General features: G+C 41.7%; 1 protein-coding gene across 1 annotated transcript in view; it reads right to left on the bottom strand.

Annotated features, from left to right (window-relative positions):
* Nucleotides 1-122: 122 nt before the first annotated feature.
* The window catches only part of nav1a (neuron navigator 1a), a 78,541-nt gene continuing 66,537 nt past the window's right edge, over nucleotides 123-12,126 (bottom strand). The window contains exons 13-32 of the mRNA XM_079171304.1: nucleotides 11,849-12,028; nucleotides 11,659-11,738; nucleotides 11,419-11,442; nucleotides 11,135-11,212; nucleotides 9,056-9,139; nucleotides 7,910-8,018; nucleotides 7,684-7,805; nucleotides 6,617-6,801; nucleotides 6,341-6,503; nucleotides 6,059-6,236; nucleotides 5,881-5,969; nucleotides 5,676-5,774; nucleotides 5,406-5,577; nucleotides 4,431-4,696; nucleotides 4,166-4,317; nucleotides 4,006-4,077; nucleotides 3,689-3,894; nucleotides 3,467-3,585; nucleotides 3,186-3,374; nucleotides 123-2,577 (exon numbers count right to left, since the gene is read on the bottom strand). Coding sequence (XP_079027430.1) covers nucleotides 2,482-2,577; nucleotides 3,186-3,374; nucleotides 3,467-3,585; nucleotides 3,689-3,894; nucleotides 4,006-4,077; nucleotides 4,166-4,317; nucleotides 4,431-4,696; nucleotides 5,406-5,577; nucleotides 5,676-5,774; nucleotides 5,881-5,969; nucleotides 6,059-6,236; nucleotides 6,341-6,503; nucleotides 6,617-6,801; nucleotides 7,684-7,805; nucleotides 7,910-8,018; nucleotides 9,056-9,139; nucleotides 11,135-11,212; nucleotides 11,419-11,442; nucleotides 11,659-11,738; nucleotides 11,849-12,028 — 2,663 coding nt within the window. The 3' untranslated portion in view covers nucleotides 123-2,481. The remainder of the gene's footprint in view (nucleotides 2,578-3,185; nucleotides 3,375-3,466; nucleotides 3,586-3,688; nucleotides 3,895-4,005; nucleotides 4,078-4,165; nucleotides 4,318-4,430; nucleotides 4,697-5,405; nucleotides 5,578-5,675; nucleotides 5,775-5,880; nucleotides 5,970-6,058; nucleotides 6,237-6,340; nucleotides 6,504-6,616; nucleotides 6,802-7,683; nucleotides 7,806-7,909; nucleotides 8,019-9,055; nucleotides 9,140-11,134; nucleotides 11,213-11,418; nucleotides 11,443-11,658; nucleotides 11,739-11,848; nucleotides 12,029-12,126) is intronic.

Here is a 12,126-nt window from a genome sequence, read left to right as displayed (position 1 = left end):
CCACCACATCCAAATAAAATGTTGATAGAGCGTAATAAATGATCATATACAGAAGTATTAGCGCCCCCTCGTGGATAACCGAATGTAAACACAGCCAAGACAGGTGATGTGAAGAATGGCATGACTTTATTGTGTCCATTGCTCAATGTTTGACATATGGGATTTGATGTGTTTATAGAGACATGCCATACAACCATTATTAGGCCCCCTTTTAAGCCAAGTGCGCCTTCCCCCTGGAGGAAGACAATAAAACCACCAAGGACGCCCGCTTTCTGCATACAGGGGACATGTCTTGTCTTAGATCTCTACACGTTTTAGTGATTGTTGTCGCAGATGCACCGACTATTTACAGTGTTTACAATAGTGATGTCATGTACAAAAGAGAGAGAAACCTTTACAAATATTTGCATAATAAAAACAAATGTCTGCTCTTAATAAAAACAACGTGAAAAGAGGAAGATGTTAATAAAAATCCCTCCCGTGGTAAGGTTAAGTGTGGTAGGTCCAATGGGAACACAGCAGGGATACATGCATCTACTTTACAGCTCCATGCTATTATCTGTTCTTACACCGCTTCCAGCTCTCAGGCAACTCCACAAAGATGTCAAGTCTTTCACACTTACATTTAAAATGGTGTATTGCAGAGTTAACTGGCAAACACAACATCTTAGCTAACAGCCATGACTACCAGCCAAATGTCAAAAATAATAACCCACTCTCCACCTACATCTGGGCATCAAGGTGATGACATTAAAGTGACATCAGAGTAGGTGAGAGGAAGTGATGACGTTTCCTCTAATCGAGGTGTGGTAGATTAAAGCAGCTCGAAAGCAGCTTCAGGCCAATTGTGTTTCAGGCACAGATAGACTTTTAGGCATCATGTCTCTACTTAACACCAGCACCCTGTTTGGACAGTAGAGGGACATCTGGACAGAATATGGCAGTCTGAGGTACTTCAGGGTAAAAGTTTCCTCTTCTTACACGTCTTTTCTTTCTTCCTTCCTTCATCACAAGGACAGTCAAGGTGTGAGCAATAAATACTCTGTAATCTAGTACGCTTACATATATTATGTGCAAACAAATTGAAGGAAAGGAATCGGAGGAAGCCACTTAAAAATACATTTCAACCTTTCTTATCCCCCAGCCCTTACTTTTACAGTTACTCTTAAAACAATGCGCGAGACGGAGCAAATGCAACGAGGAAGGAAATGCAACGAGGAAGGAAATGCTTTTTTTGTACAGATTATTATCACTTAATGGCAGTTCTTTTTTTTACTGATGTTTTCCACTTCAGTGAATGAGTAATGATTAAGACGGCGAAGACAGAAGTGGTTCCTGCTGCTGTCGATAATGGCATAGGTATACATGGGTGATAGCTGCTGTATACAGATGATCGCTGAAGATGACTCAGTATAAAATCCTACAAAATCAAGATTTTCAAAGCTGTATCCTCATCTATCACAAGAGAAGTTTGGGTTTTGAAACCGATATCTAAATACAGAATATACGCAAGCATAGCCCGAAATGTTAGGCCGTCTGGGCAGATTACAATACAGCATGTTGAGTAGGGTCAATGTCAGTTTCTGTGGAAACCAGTGGCTACTGAGTCCACCGACTAAGACATTTTCTTTACAGACTGATCCTAAAACCGATTCATTGATTTCCACTCATTATTCACCCATGCATGCTACTCTTACAGCTTTGTTGTTCTGATATTCAAGTCATGAATGACACAATGGCTGAACTGAAGAGAAGAAGAACATTCAAGGCCATTTTCATAGCTCTGTTATAAAGTGTGTGTTATGCTCTGCTGAGCACCTTTGATAAGTCAGAACACCAGGAGAGAACTGAGGCAGGAGTAGATGCTGCCATCTAGAGGAACTACTAATGAACTGCATGATTCCCACTAGACACACAGTCACTGACACAGCCTCCTAAAGTCCAATTACCACAAGTAGAAAATAAAGTGCATTTTTGGCTGTAGTCAAGTGATGAACTTACTTTTGAGGGAATCAGAGTTACTTCTGAGGTTAATTACTTTATGAAATGAAGCACCAATAGTTTGTGGCGGAAGTTGTGGCAGCCAAGAAGAAAACAAAAGAAAACAATGGGCTTTGATCAATGGGATTATAGGAAATATTTTGCATCATACTATTCCGGTTACCATGCACTTGCAGATTTAACAACAACCCATCTGGAACAAATTGAGGGCAGAGAAGAGACAAGTCGACGTCTTTCCCTGACCTGATCATCACAGCTTCTTATGAAAGCAGTTTAATTGTCTTATCTGATAGCAGGGTAGAGCAAACCCTTCCTCCATAATCACTCTCCCCATAGATCCTTTACATTTAGCTCTGTAGCTGCTCACTGAGCACACAGTTAAGTTAAATTATTGAGTCTTTGAAGTCTCATTGGGACTGCACCCGCTGTGTCAGTCTCAAATAAAGAGTCCATGGATTGACCGACAGTCAGATGTTATTCTCAAAGTGTAGCCTGCAGAGTGGGATCCAGACACCCTTCCCGCTCTGGAGACTCTATGTAGTTGGCCGACTCCTGGAGCTTCAGCAGCATGGCCATCTGGGAAGCAGGAAAAGACAGAGGGAAAGATTAACACACATGTTTGGTTTTACAGGGTTAGATTCAGCTTGGCATATATGTACGATTTCTTGAAATGTCAACTAAGGATCTTAACTCGACAAACATTTCTATGATCATTGAGATCATTGTTTGGCTTATGAAATGTGAGAAAATAGTGAACTGCCCGTCATAATTTTCTAGAGCCCAAGCGTCATCTTCAAATTTGTTGTGTGGTCCAAACAACGATCCCCAACAACAAGAAACAAGTAAATAATCACATTTCTGTGTCTGTTACCTGTCAATGTTTGGTGGAGTATTAATGACACCTGTTGCAAATAACTGCAAGGGGCACTACATTGTTCAACCTAGCAGAGTATTAAGATTGTGGATGCAAATGAGCCCAGCTGCAGTTCATCTGTAGTGCTGCTAAATAAGATCTGATGCATTATTATTTTGACGCATGTTGAGTGTCCTCTTGGTCTATTATCAAAATATTTCCCAATTCATTTTCTGTCGATAGACATCTGACACACCAGACCTGCATGCCTACCACGCATCCTCTCTGCCCTGAACTAGTTCCCCATCTCAACAGAAACCTTCACTCTTACCAGTGGATCTGACTCCAGTGTGCTGGGTGGAGGTGTGTCTTTGGGGGGCTTCTTCTCCTCATTGAGTGGACCTATGCTGGGGGGAGGTAGGTGAAAGAGCCTGGACTGGTCCTGCTGTGCGTTGGGCCATGGGAGAGTCCCCCTCACCCACTCCACTGGATCCTCCCATACTGCCTTCTGCCCGTGCACCTGAGAGAGAATATAGAAGAAGAGGTAATGGAATGAATGTCTTGTTGTTGTTAGCAGTAATGTCACACTATGGAGGATATCTGTGTGCTCACCTTAATGCCGTCTTTGGCTCCCTCCTGCAGGTACGGTATGATTGAGTGGTTCCACAGGTCAATGAACCACTGCCTGAACTCTGCCACTGATACTGGGCATGATAGGAAGAAGCAGGGACCTGAAAGGAGGCACAACTTCATGTTAACCAATCTGTTTTTCCCAATCCAATTTTCCCCCCATGTTCCCTGTTTTCTGCTTTAACCCTGTCAGCTGTCTCTCACCTATGAGGAAGTCTGAAGTGCCGTGTTTCTCCAGGAAAGTGTGGAGGTGGTACCAGAGCTGAGGGATCCAGTCCAACACTCGGAGAAGAGCCTGGTGGCATGCAGAGTCCTGCTCCTTCTGCTGGTAGGCTTCCACAGCCTTACGATGCAGGTACCTCAGCAGGAACCCGTTAGCCGGTTCCACGTTGTTGGAGAACATCACCATCCTGTCGTCATATGCAAAAAACTTTACTTTTACTCTATGTGAAAGCTTCATTTTGTATTTAATTGTGTATCAAAATAAGAGGAGGCAAGGTAAACATTTTCTTTGTACTCACCTGAAGCTAAGGTGTAGACTGTGGTTAGAAGACATCTTCACAGGCTGATTGGTTGTCCCAATGATGTAAGGACTGAAACATCAACAGGGGATATTATGTACTTTCATGAAATATTCAAGTGAAATTTAGTGAAATAGCGTAACTGTTTGAAGAGACTCACCATTTGTGATACTTGCATGTGAGTGCTCCATTAACAAGCTCAGTGATGGCTGCTGAATCACTGATGTCATCTATAATAACGACCAGCGGCAGTTCTCCTCCACTCTCTCTGTCAATCTGATTTGCTAGATCGGACAGATACAACTGCAACTCCTGTTAAAGAAAGGACAGGTGAATTCATATGTTCTGTGTGCAGACATCCACATTTGTATAGAAAAAGGACTTCCAAGATAACGGTCTGGCAAAAATCCAGCGTCATGTGCTACCTTCTGGGACTGACGATGCATGTTGAAGGTGACAGCAGCGCTGCAACCGAGGAGACAGGTCTCATGGTCGGCCTCAGACGACTCAGTCCGGCTGCGCTGGAGAAGGAAGTGGGCCAGACGCTGAGCCAGATAAGTCTTTCCTGTCCCGCTTGGCCCAGACAGAACCAAACGCCTGTGCTTCAGCAGCAAGCTGATGTAGTGCAGCATCATCGGCTTAGGAATCAGAGTCTCAAACACCAGTGAGTCAACACATTTTTCTCTGAGACCTAGAGAGAGGCAGACACAGGGAAGAGAGAGAGAGCGGAGAAGCAATTGGATTTATATATTTATTATTAAATACTTGTGAACATGGTATGTGAAAAACATGGAAACGTTGATGCTTTTTCATGTTTTAACCCGTTATCTACAAATAGCGTGTCATTTCATATCAGAAGCAGAGCAATTGTTTTAAAATATCCTACCATCTACACACACACTGGTTTCTTTTAATTTCTCTCTGGTGGAAAAATGAAATTGAGTCTGTAGAGTGAGAAAAACCTTCACAATATAGATTTTGTTGCCTTTATTTTTTTGCCAAAGCTGAGTAATCATTACAAGGCAGTACAGTGTTGAGCGGCCAGGGACTGTTTTGAAAACTCTCCCTATTGGTGCATTCATGGGCACTATGTCATTCAACATTTCAGGGTTATGTTGCCAAACAGGAACTCAAGAGTTGTTACCAAAATGTCCATCTGTGATTATAGTTTGTCAGAACATCTTTAATACACTGTATTTTTGGGAGATCAAAAAAATGTCAAAAAGTAAAATGAGGGCAAAAAGCACACAAGTTCAGTTTAACAAAGTGCTGAACTACTCAAATAAACCAGAGACAAGTGGCTGCTTAGAAGATAGGAAATCAATCCAAATGAAAGTGGATTATACGCAATTTTAAGTTGCTAGTATGGTTTCTAACATCAGCCGAGGACACTCACTAACCTTTCAAAGTGACATGTATTTGAGCTGAACCACTGCTGAAACAACGATAAGGTGCGGCTTGAGGTTTGTCCCCTCCTATCACCCTCTGAACTCCCGGGCACAGCTGGAACATGTGCAGCGAATCACAGGTCAGACCCAGGCTGGCAGTCGGGTCCACTTGAGTTAGGTAGTCCTGGAGAAAAACAAAAAAAAGAAAATAAGTAAGGACTGACCTATCAAAACACAGCTATACACTATTTGTTAGAACCACTAATGTCTACGCAGACTTACCTTGAAAGTCTTAGATATCATAGAGTCGAGAGCGGACCAGCTAGTGCTCGCACTGACCAGCACTGAGCCGAGGTAGAACTCCTGCTGCTGTTTACTGTCCTACAAAGACAAAGGGAGGGAATGAGTGCACAATCTCCCAGCTGCTCGATTTAATGCTGTTGACATTATTGGACATTGTGTCTATTAAAAGGTGTTCTGTGTTTACTTCTACTTGATCTCCAAGGCGGACAAGCACGCGTGCACATTCCTCATCCCGCTGGGAAGACACACTTAACGCATCAACTGAAGACACGTCTGAAAAGATTGAATAGAAATATCATTTGTATGTATACTGTGCATGTGCGTGAACTGAAAATAGGTGGAATTACAAATGTGTCTCTTACCTGGATCTTTACAATCATTCAGACTGAGACTGAAGGACTTGGTGAGGGACATGCTCATCGGCTGCCTCAGTGAGGGCCCCAGGAGAGACGCCAGGCCTGAAGGCTGGGAGGTGGAAGAGGTGGGACCGGAGCCTGTTTTTAAATGGTCATTCTCCGCCTTCAGGTTCTCCACTGTTGACTAGGTCATAGGAAGGTAAACATTTTAAGTTATTTTAAGTTATCATTTATACTTATACTTCAGGTATTGACTTTAATGAATAGGCACACGCAGGCAAAACAAACCTGCATGCTGTTCATGGCTTCTCGGAGCTGCTCCAGATGATGTGCAGAGCTTAAGGCCTCCAGTCGGATGTCTGTCAGTTCTCTCTCTTTCACCCAGAGTTCTGAGCGTAAGTCCGATACCGCCGTTTCGTCATCGTCTCCCTCTTCAGTAGTCTCCATGATCCTGGAGGAGAACAATGAAAGGAGAACAACTCATCAGGGCCAGGCCCCCATGAAGTCTAAACTGTCTAATTCACTATTGAGCTAAGAGGTGGAGTAAGGTGTTTGTGTACTTACACAGAAGAGGTAGCAGAGGCCGACGTTTTGAGGGGTGAGAACTGGTTTTCTACTTCTTCTGCCCCCTCATGGAGCATCTTTGGGGAGTTGGGAGCTGAGGAGTCGGGTGTGGCAATTTCCTCAATGTCAGAGTATGTTTTGGCGCCTTTCTTAATGCTGAATGCCTTGTTGAAGGAGCTCCTCAGCTACACAGATGGAGAGGATGAGGGAGAAAGAGGGAGAGACGATTAAACCAATATTCAGTGGGTTACTGCATCAATTAATAAAAGAGGTAAAGAAAAAAGGCTTAGGATTGTTGTCAAAATGACAAATGCTAAAAATTAAAGGTGGGGTTTGTCATCTTGGGTAACACTTGTTGAATTTCTTGTCATGAGTAAGATGAGAAGATCGATACCACTCACTCATGTCTGTCTGTAAAATATTAGTTTAGCTTAGCATAAGAGGGAAACAGCTAGCTTGGATAAAAGAAAATCTGCCCATCAGCACCTCTTAAGCTCACCAACACACTTTCTGGGGTATTGTCATAACTGTGAGGTTGCTAGGACTGCACCAGGCTAGCTGTTTCCTTTATGCTAAGCTAAGCTAAGCTAAGAGGCTTCATTTCAACAGACAGATATGAGAGTGATAGTAACTTTTGGGAAGATATAAGTGTATTTCCCAAAATGAGAAACTATTCCTTTAAGCTTCATTTTCTGCAAATAGATCAAAGAATAGTTAGTGCATGTTTTTGCAGATTAAGAACCCAGCTTTTGGGTCAGTTTACTTGGTAAAGTTGTACAAAATTGTAATGATGTTTTAATTCATGTTTTTAAGAACAAAATACACAACAAAGCATGGTTTAAATGAGTAGAAACACAATTGCAATTTATAGACATTGGTGATTAAACTGAGATCATCATGTCTGCTGATTGCCACTCTAACTCAATTACATCCGTTCAAAGGTAATATTCATAGACAGGGTGCCAATCAGTAGTTTAGGGAGGTCAATGAGCAGAGATCGAGGGTACTTGAGGATTGCGTTGCAGTTTTAGATGGTCTATAATGCAGTATGAAGCATGCGTTCTTACCCAGCTCTTTTTCTTCTTCTTCTTGGCATCTTGGTCCTTCAAGCTGCCCACACTCGACATACTGGTCAGGCTGTTGAGACTGGAGATGCTCTCACATGAATTCTGACGTCGAATCCGCATGTCTGGTAAACAAGAAAACATCAAACATCAAAAGAGGCAAATGTGCCGAGACGGTGTGCAGAGAAGACAGAAGAAGACAGAAAGATCAAGTGGTCCATTTCCAAACCATTCATGTTATCCGGGGTGTTTAAGGCTCCTTGTATGACAGCCTGGGCTTCGTCATTCCTGACCTTCAGAGCATCGATGGTTTCCCTCAGATCCAACAGCTCTGTGTCCTGCACAAACAAATGTAATAAATGTCAGTGAGTTGGGGTGGGATACATTGGTTTGTATCTGTTTGATCATTACCTCATTCATACCCACATCAGTTTAGTTCTTTTTCTTCTTATTTTAACTGTAACTTACCTATATGTTAACTATTTCACACCAATATTATTATATTTTTCTTTTTCACACGTTATACAATTTGAAAATAATTTCTAATGCACTCGGACAATGACAATGTAGTATTACACTTCACATTGTATAATGACGTATGAAACAAATAAAGATTTTGGTAAGTTTTTTAATATTTAAAATAAAAACTGATATATTCCTATTTTTGGGGGGAGTAGTAGTATTGTCTGATGTTTTAGTTAAGCACTACAACTCAAACCCACAGTATGAGCTCATACACCTGGCGGGCTTGATCCCCTCACAATGTTAAAGTACAAAGAGTTCAGAACAACAGAGACTCTCTGTGCTGCTTATTGTGTGCTAAAGTCGATCCCACTCCACTCTAAATAGAGCTGCCCGGCCCACCTCCACAAGGTTAAAGAGCCTGTGCTCCAGGCTGAGCTGCACAGGTCAATGCGCTGGCACAAACAACAAAGACTTTCTCTAGAGTGGTCTAGACGGACCTTTCAGTGAGAGCAGCAAGGCATGAAGCACTGAGAGAGACTCCTCATATTTATGCACACACCGAACACTGCCTTGGGCTCTGATCAATTTATACACCGCAAAACCGATACAAAGGCTGGAGAATACAGGAATGGGATGTTTGGTGTGAGTGCAGATGCAAGCTGTTTGCGCATTTCAGTCAGCCTAAAGCAAAGTTGTTTTTCATTAATCCTCTGTCCTCTTCTTACTGCAAGTCACCCTGTGGGACTGCAGCCTTGGCCTCTAACCTACATTCAGCTCTTCACCGCAGGCGGTGATCAAAGACGTCTCACTCCATGTTAGCGCAACGCTGCCTGCTCTTAGTGGACTGCTCATGAGACTGCAATGCAGCTGGAATTCAGGTTTGTGTTGGAAAGTGTGGATGTCACGTTACCTTCTGTTCCTGGGTTATTGACAGACTCTGCAGCCGAGTTGTCATCAGCTGCAAACTTTGCTCAAAGGCGGCCACCAGATTTGCCTGTTTGGAAAAGATAAAAGACAAAAGCAAAAATTAATTTTGTTTTTCCAAATATTTATTGAAGTAGTAATATAACAGGAAATTATTATTTTATGTATCCATATTAACAGTCTGTGACAGCATCATTTACATGTAGACACTAACTAATACAAGTTTAATTACAGGAACAGATTCAATGGATTCCTCTGCCCATTTATCACTTGTTTAGGAGATGCTAAAAGGACGAATAACACACAAAGACTGACCAGAATGTCCCCTGTGGAAAATTCTCCTCCACCCTAATCTCTCACACACCTGAGCAGGAAAGGAAAATTGCTTTCCCCCCTCTTTTATAAAATGTAAAATACAGTATGATACTGCATACGGCACAGTCATTAATCCAGCACATAATCAGGTTGTGATCCATGCATCTGTTTTGCCTATTCACTACCCTTGCATAATAAGGTCAAATAGTATGAAAAAATCTCTCTCACACACACACAAAAGAAACACTTGATTGATGTGTGCTGGATGAAACCATGCATAATGGGTGAGCTGTATTGCTGCACTTGGACTAATGGAAACGCTGACATGGTGGTCGTATAGAAACAACCTTGTAGAGTAGAGAGAAAGGGCAAGGTACCTCCGTGTGTGCCTGCCAAAGCTAAGTGGCTTGGTGAGAGGTTCAGGAGAAGCATTATTCAGGCCCCACATGGATAAGAAATGTGCTGAGACCGCACAGAAATGATCTATGACTGATATACCACGGCTTGAATTTTAAATCTCTCTCTATGCATCTCTTTTCTATTTTACCTGAAGGGTACATATCTGGCCTTGTGTGAGAAATGAAGCGTTTGTGAAGGAACGCTGAGAGAGGATTTGATTTGCTGGCAATACTCAAAATCTTTAAAAAAGGGTCATGAATATACAGTGAATTTTTTATAAAAGGCTGAATACTTTTCTATAACAGCAGCTGGCCACTGTAACTATTAAAAAACATTACTCAAAATTGTCTATTTTCAGCTTCAGATTTTGGTGTAATAGTGAGTTTGTTTCGCAGCGCCCGTGTTCATCATAGTAACAGAAAATGTCACCCAATGCAACAGTGTGGCTCGTTGACGTGTTTTTAATAGAGCTCTATTTAACAGTGAACAGATAATACTTTTTAGTAGGATCAATTCATTGCTGTTGTTGATCTTTGAAAGGGATTATTTGAATTAGAAAATATAGAATGCCACCAGACTTTTCCTAAAAGGTCTGGATCCTCTGACATGCAGAAAAACCATCTCAACTCCAGCAGTAATAAACTGGCACACTAACATAAAATGAATAAAGTTGAATGTGCTATACAATTCTGTTTTTACATAAAGCAGTAAGAAATAAAAGAAAAAACAGTTGAAGGCACCCTGACTGCTGTAACACGTGATGTCTTTACTATGTTGTCTGTCTTTTATTAGTATCAGTTACCTCTGCCTCAGGGTAGATGTCATTGAGGTGGACAGTTCATCTAGATGAATGACAAGTATTAGGGTGTAAAATTAGAGGGAGGGGCTACTACAAATGTGTTGCCTCGAGGTGAAAGTCTATATATTTAGTAGTTTTAATTATGGCGAGTGTCATTCAAATAGATTAAAGTGTGGTTGGAAGCAAAGTTTATGCTTATGATTTCTCATCTGATAGATTTTTTTTATTTTACTCTTTTTCTTACATTTTACTTACATTATATGGTTGGCAGCCATCTTTTCGTTTGATTGTTTATCTAAAATATATTTTCCTTGTGAGGGACATATATGAGAGGGAAAATTGTCTTCAAAGAATTATTTCGAGAGCTTAAATCCACTTGGGGATAGAATGTTATTTATGTAAGAATATTTCTTAAAGACATTAAATTAAATTTGTATATTTTAAGAGGAAATTGTAAGACTAATAGAAAGGAAAATACATTCTTCGGTTCATATACCTGTGGGCGCTGCCATTTATTATTGATTAGTAAGATAGAAGACAAACACTACATACGTTTGCTGTCAGCTGTGTCGTCAGATTAGACACCTTCTCCTGCGACGATTCCAGCTCCCTCCTCAGTTTACGGATTTGCTGTGAGGAAAAACAGATATGTTACACTACAAAGAAAACAAAGTTTCTTAAGCTGACAATGACATTACACAAGTTACTTGGAGTGGATGTTGTTCATGATAAAAATGACGGACTTGTTCTCCCACAGACAACAGAGATGAGAGCGATGGATGGAAGGTCAGGAACAGAGACAGAAAAGAAGAAAGAGCAGGAAAGAACACACTTACCTCTCCCTGAATCCTTTCCTCAGCCTTTGTAAGCAGGGGGGATAAAAGTCAAGATGTTAGATAAGACAAAAGGAGAGGAGTAGAGAGGAGAGGAGACTAATATGATATATCAGGAATACCTTGGGAGAAAGTCTTGTCTCTTTTTAAAGTTTGAAATGAGAGTAAAGCACCACTGTACAGACAAACATCTACACCCACTCAAACATAGACACACCACAACACACACTGAAGTGTAGCTACCTGAGTCTGCATGCCGCCCACACTCACCGAGGAGTAGCTTGACGAGGCGTTAGACGCCAGAGAAAGAACAGACCCATGAACTGAAAAGAGATAATTAAGAGCAACAAAATAAACCAATTAGAAACTGTGTTGCACAACAACACTGGACAGTTTCCATACAACAGATATTGAAATAATTCAGAGGACTTACCCTCATCGGGGTCCTTGTCCCTGAAGGATCCGGAGCGAACCATTCCCATGCTGCGGGGGCGTTCAGCCAATGAGAGCGTGCTGCCCAGCGGAGATGCTCCGTACAGCTCCAGAGAGGCATCGTGTGTTGGGATACTGTTGGAACGAGTCATCCTCGGAGGTCCGCTGACGGGGCTGGGTACTAGTAAGAGAGCAGAGGGGTCAAAGGAAAGAGAGTTAGCAATGTTATACATGAAATACATAATTAGTGTAGTGCTATTCTGGACAGTACTCTTTTAA

The sequence above is a fragment of the Pholis gunnellus genome (genome assembly GCF_910591455.1).
Source record: "Pholis gunnellus genome assembly, chromosome: 2".
Taxonomy (NCBI): domain Eukaryota; kingdom Metazoa; phylum Chordata; class Actinopteri; order Perciformes; family Pholidae; genus Pholis; species Pholis gunnellus.
Note: the sequence above shows the minus strand (reverse complement) of the source record. Positions and strands in the feature narration are given on the sequence as shown.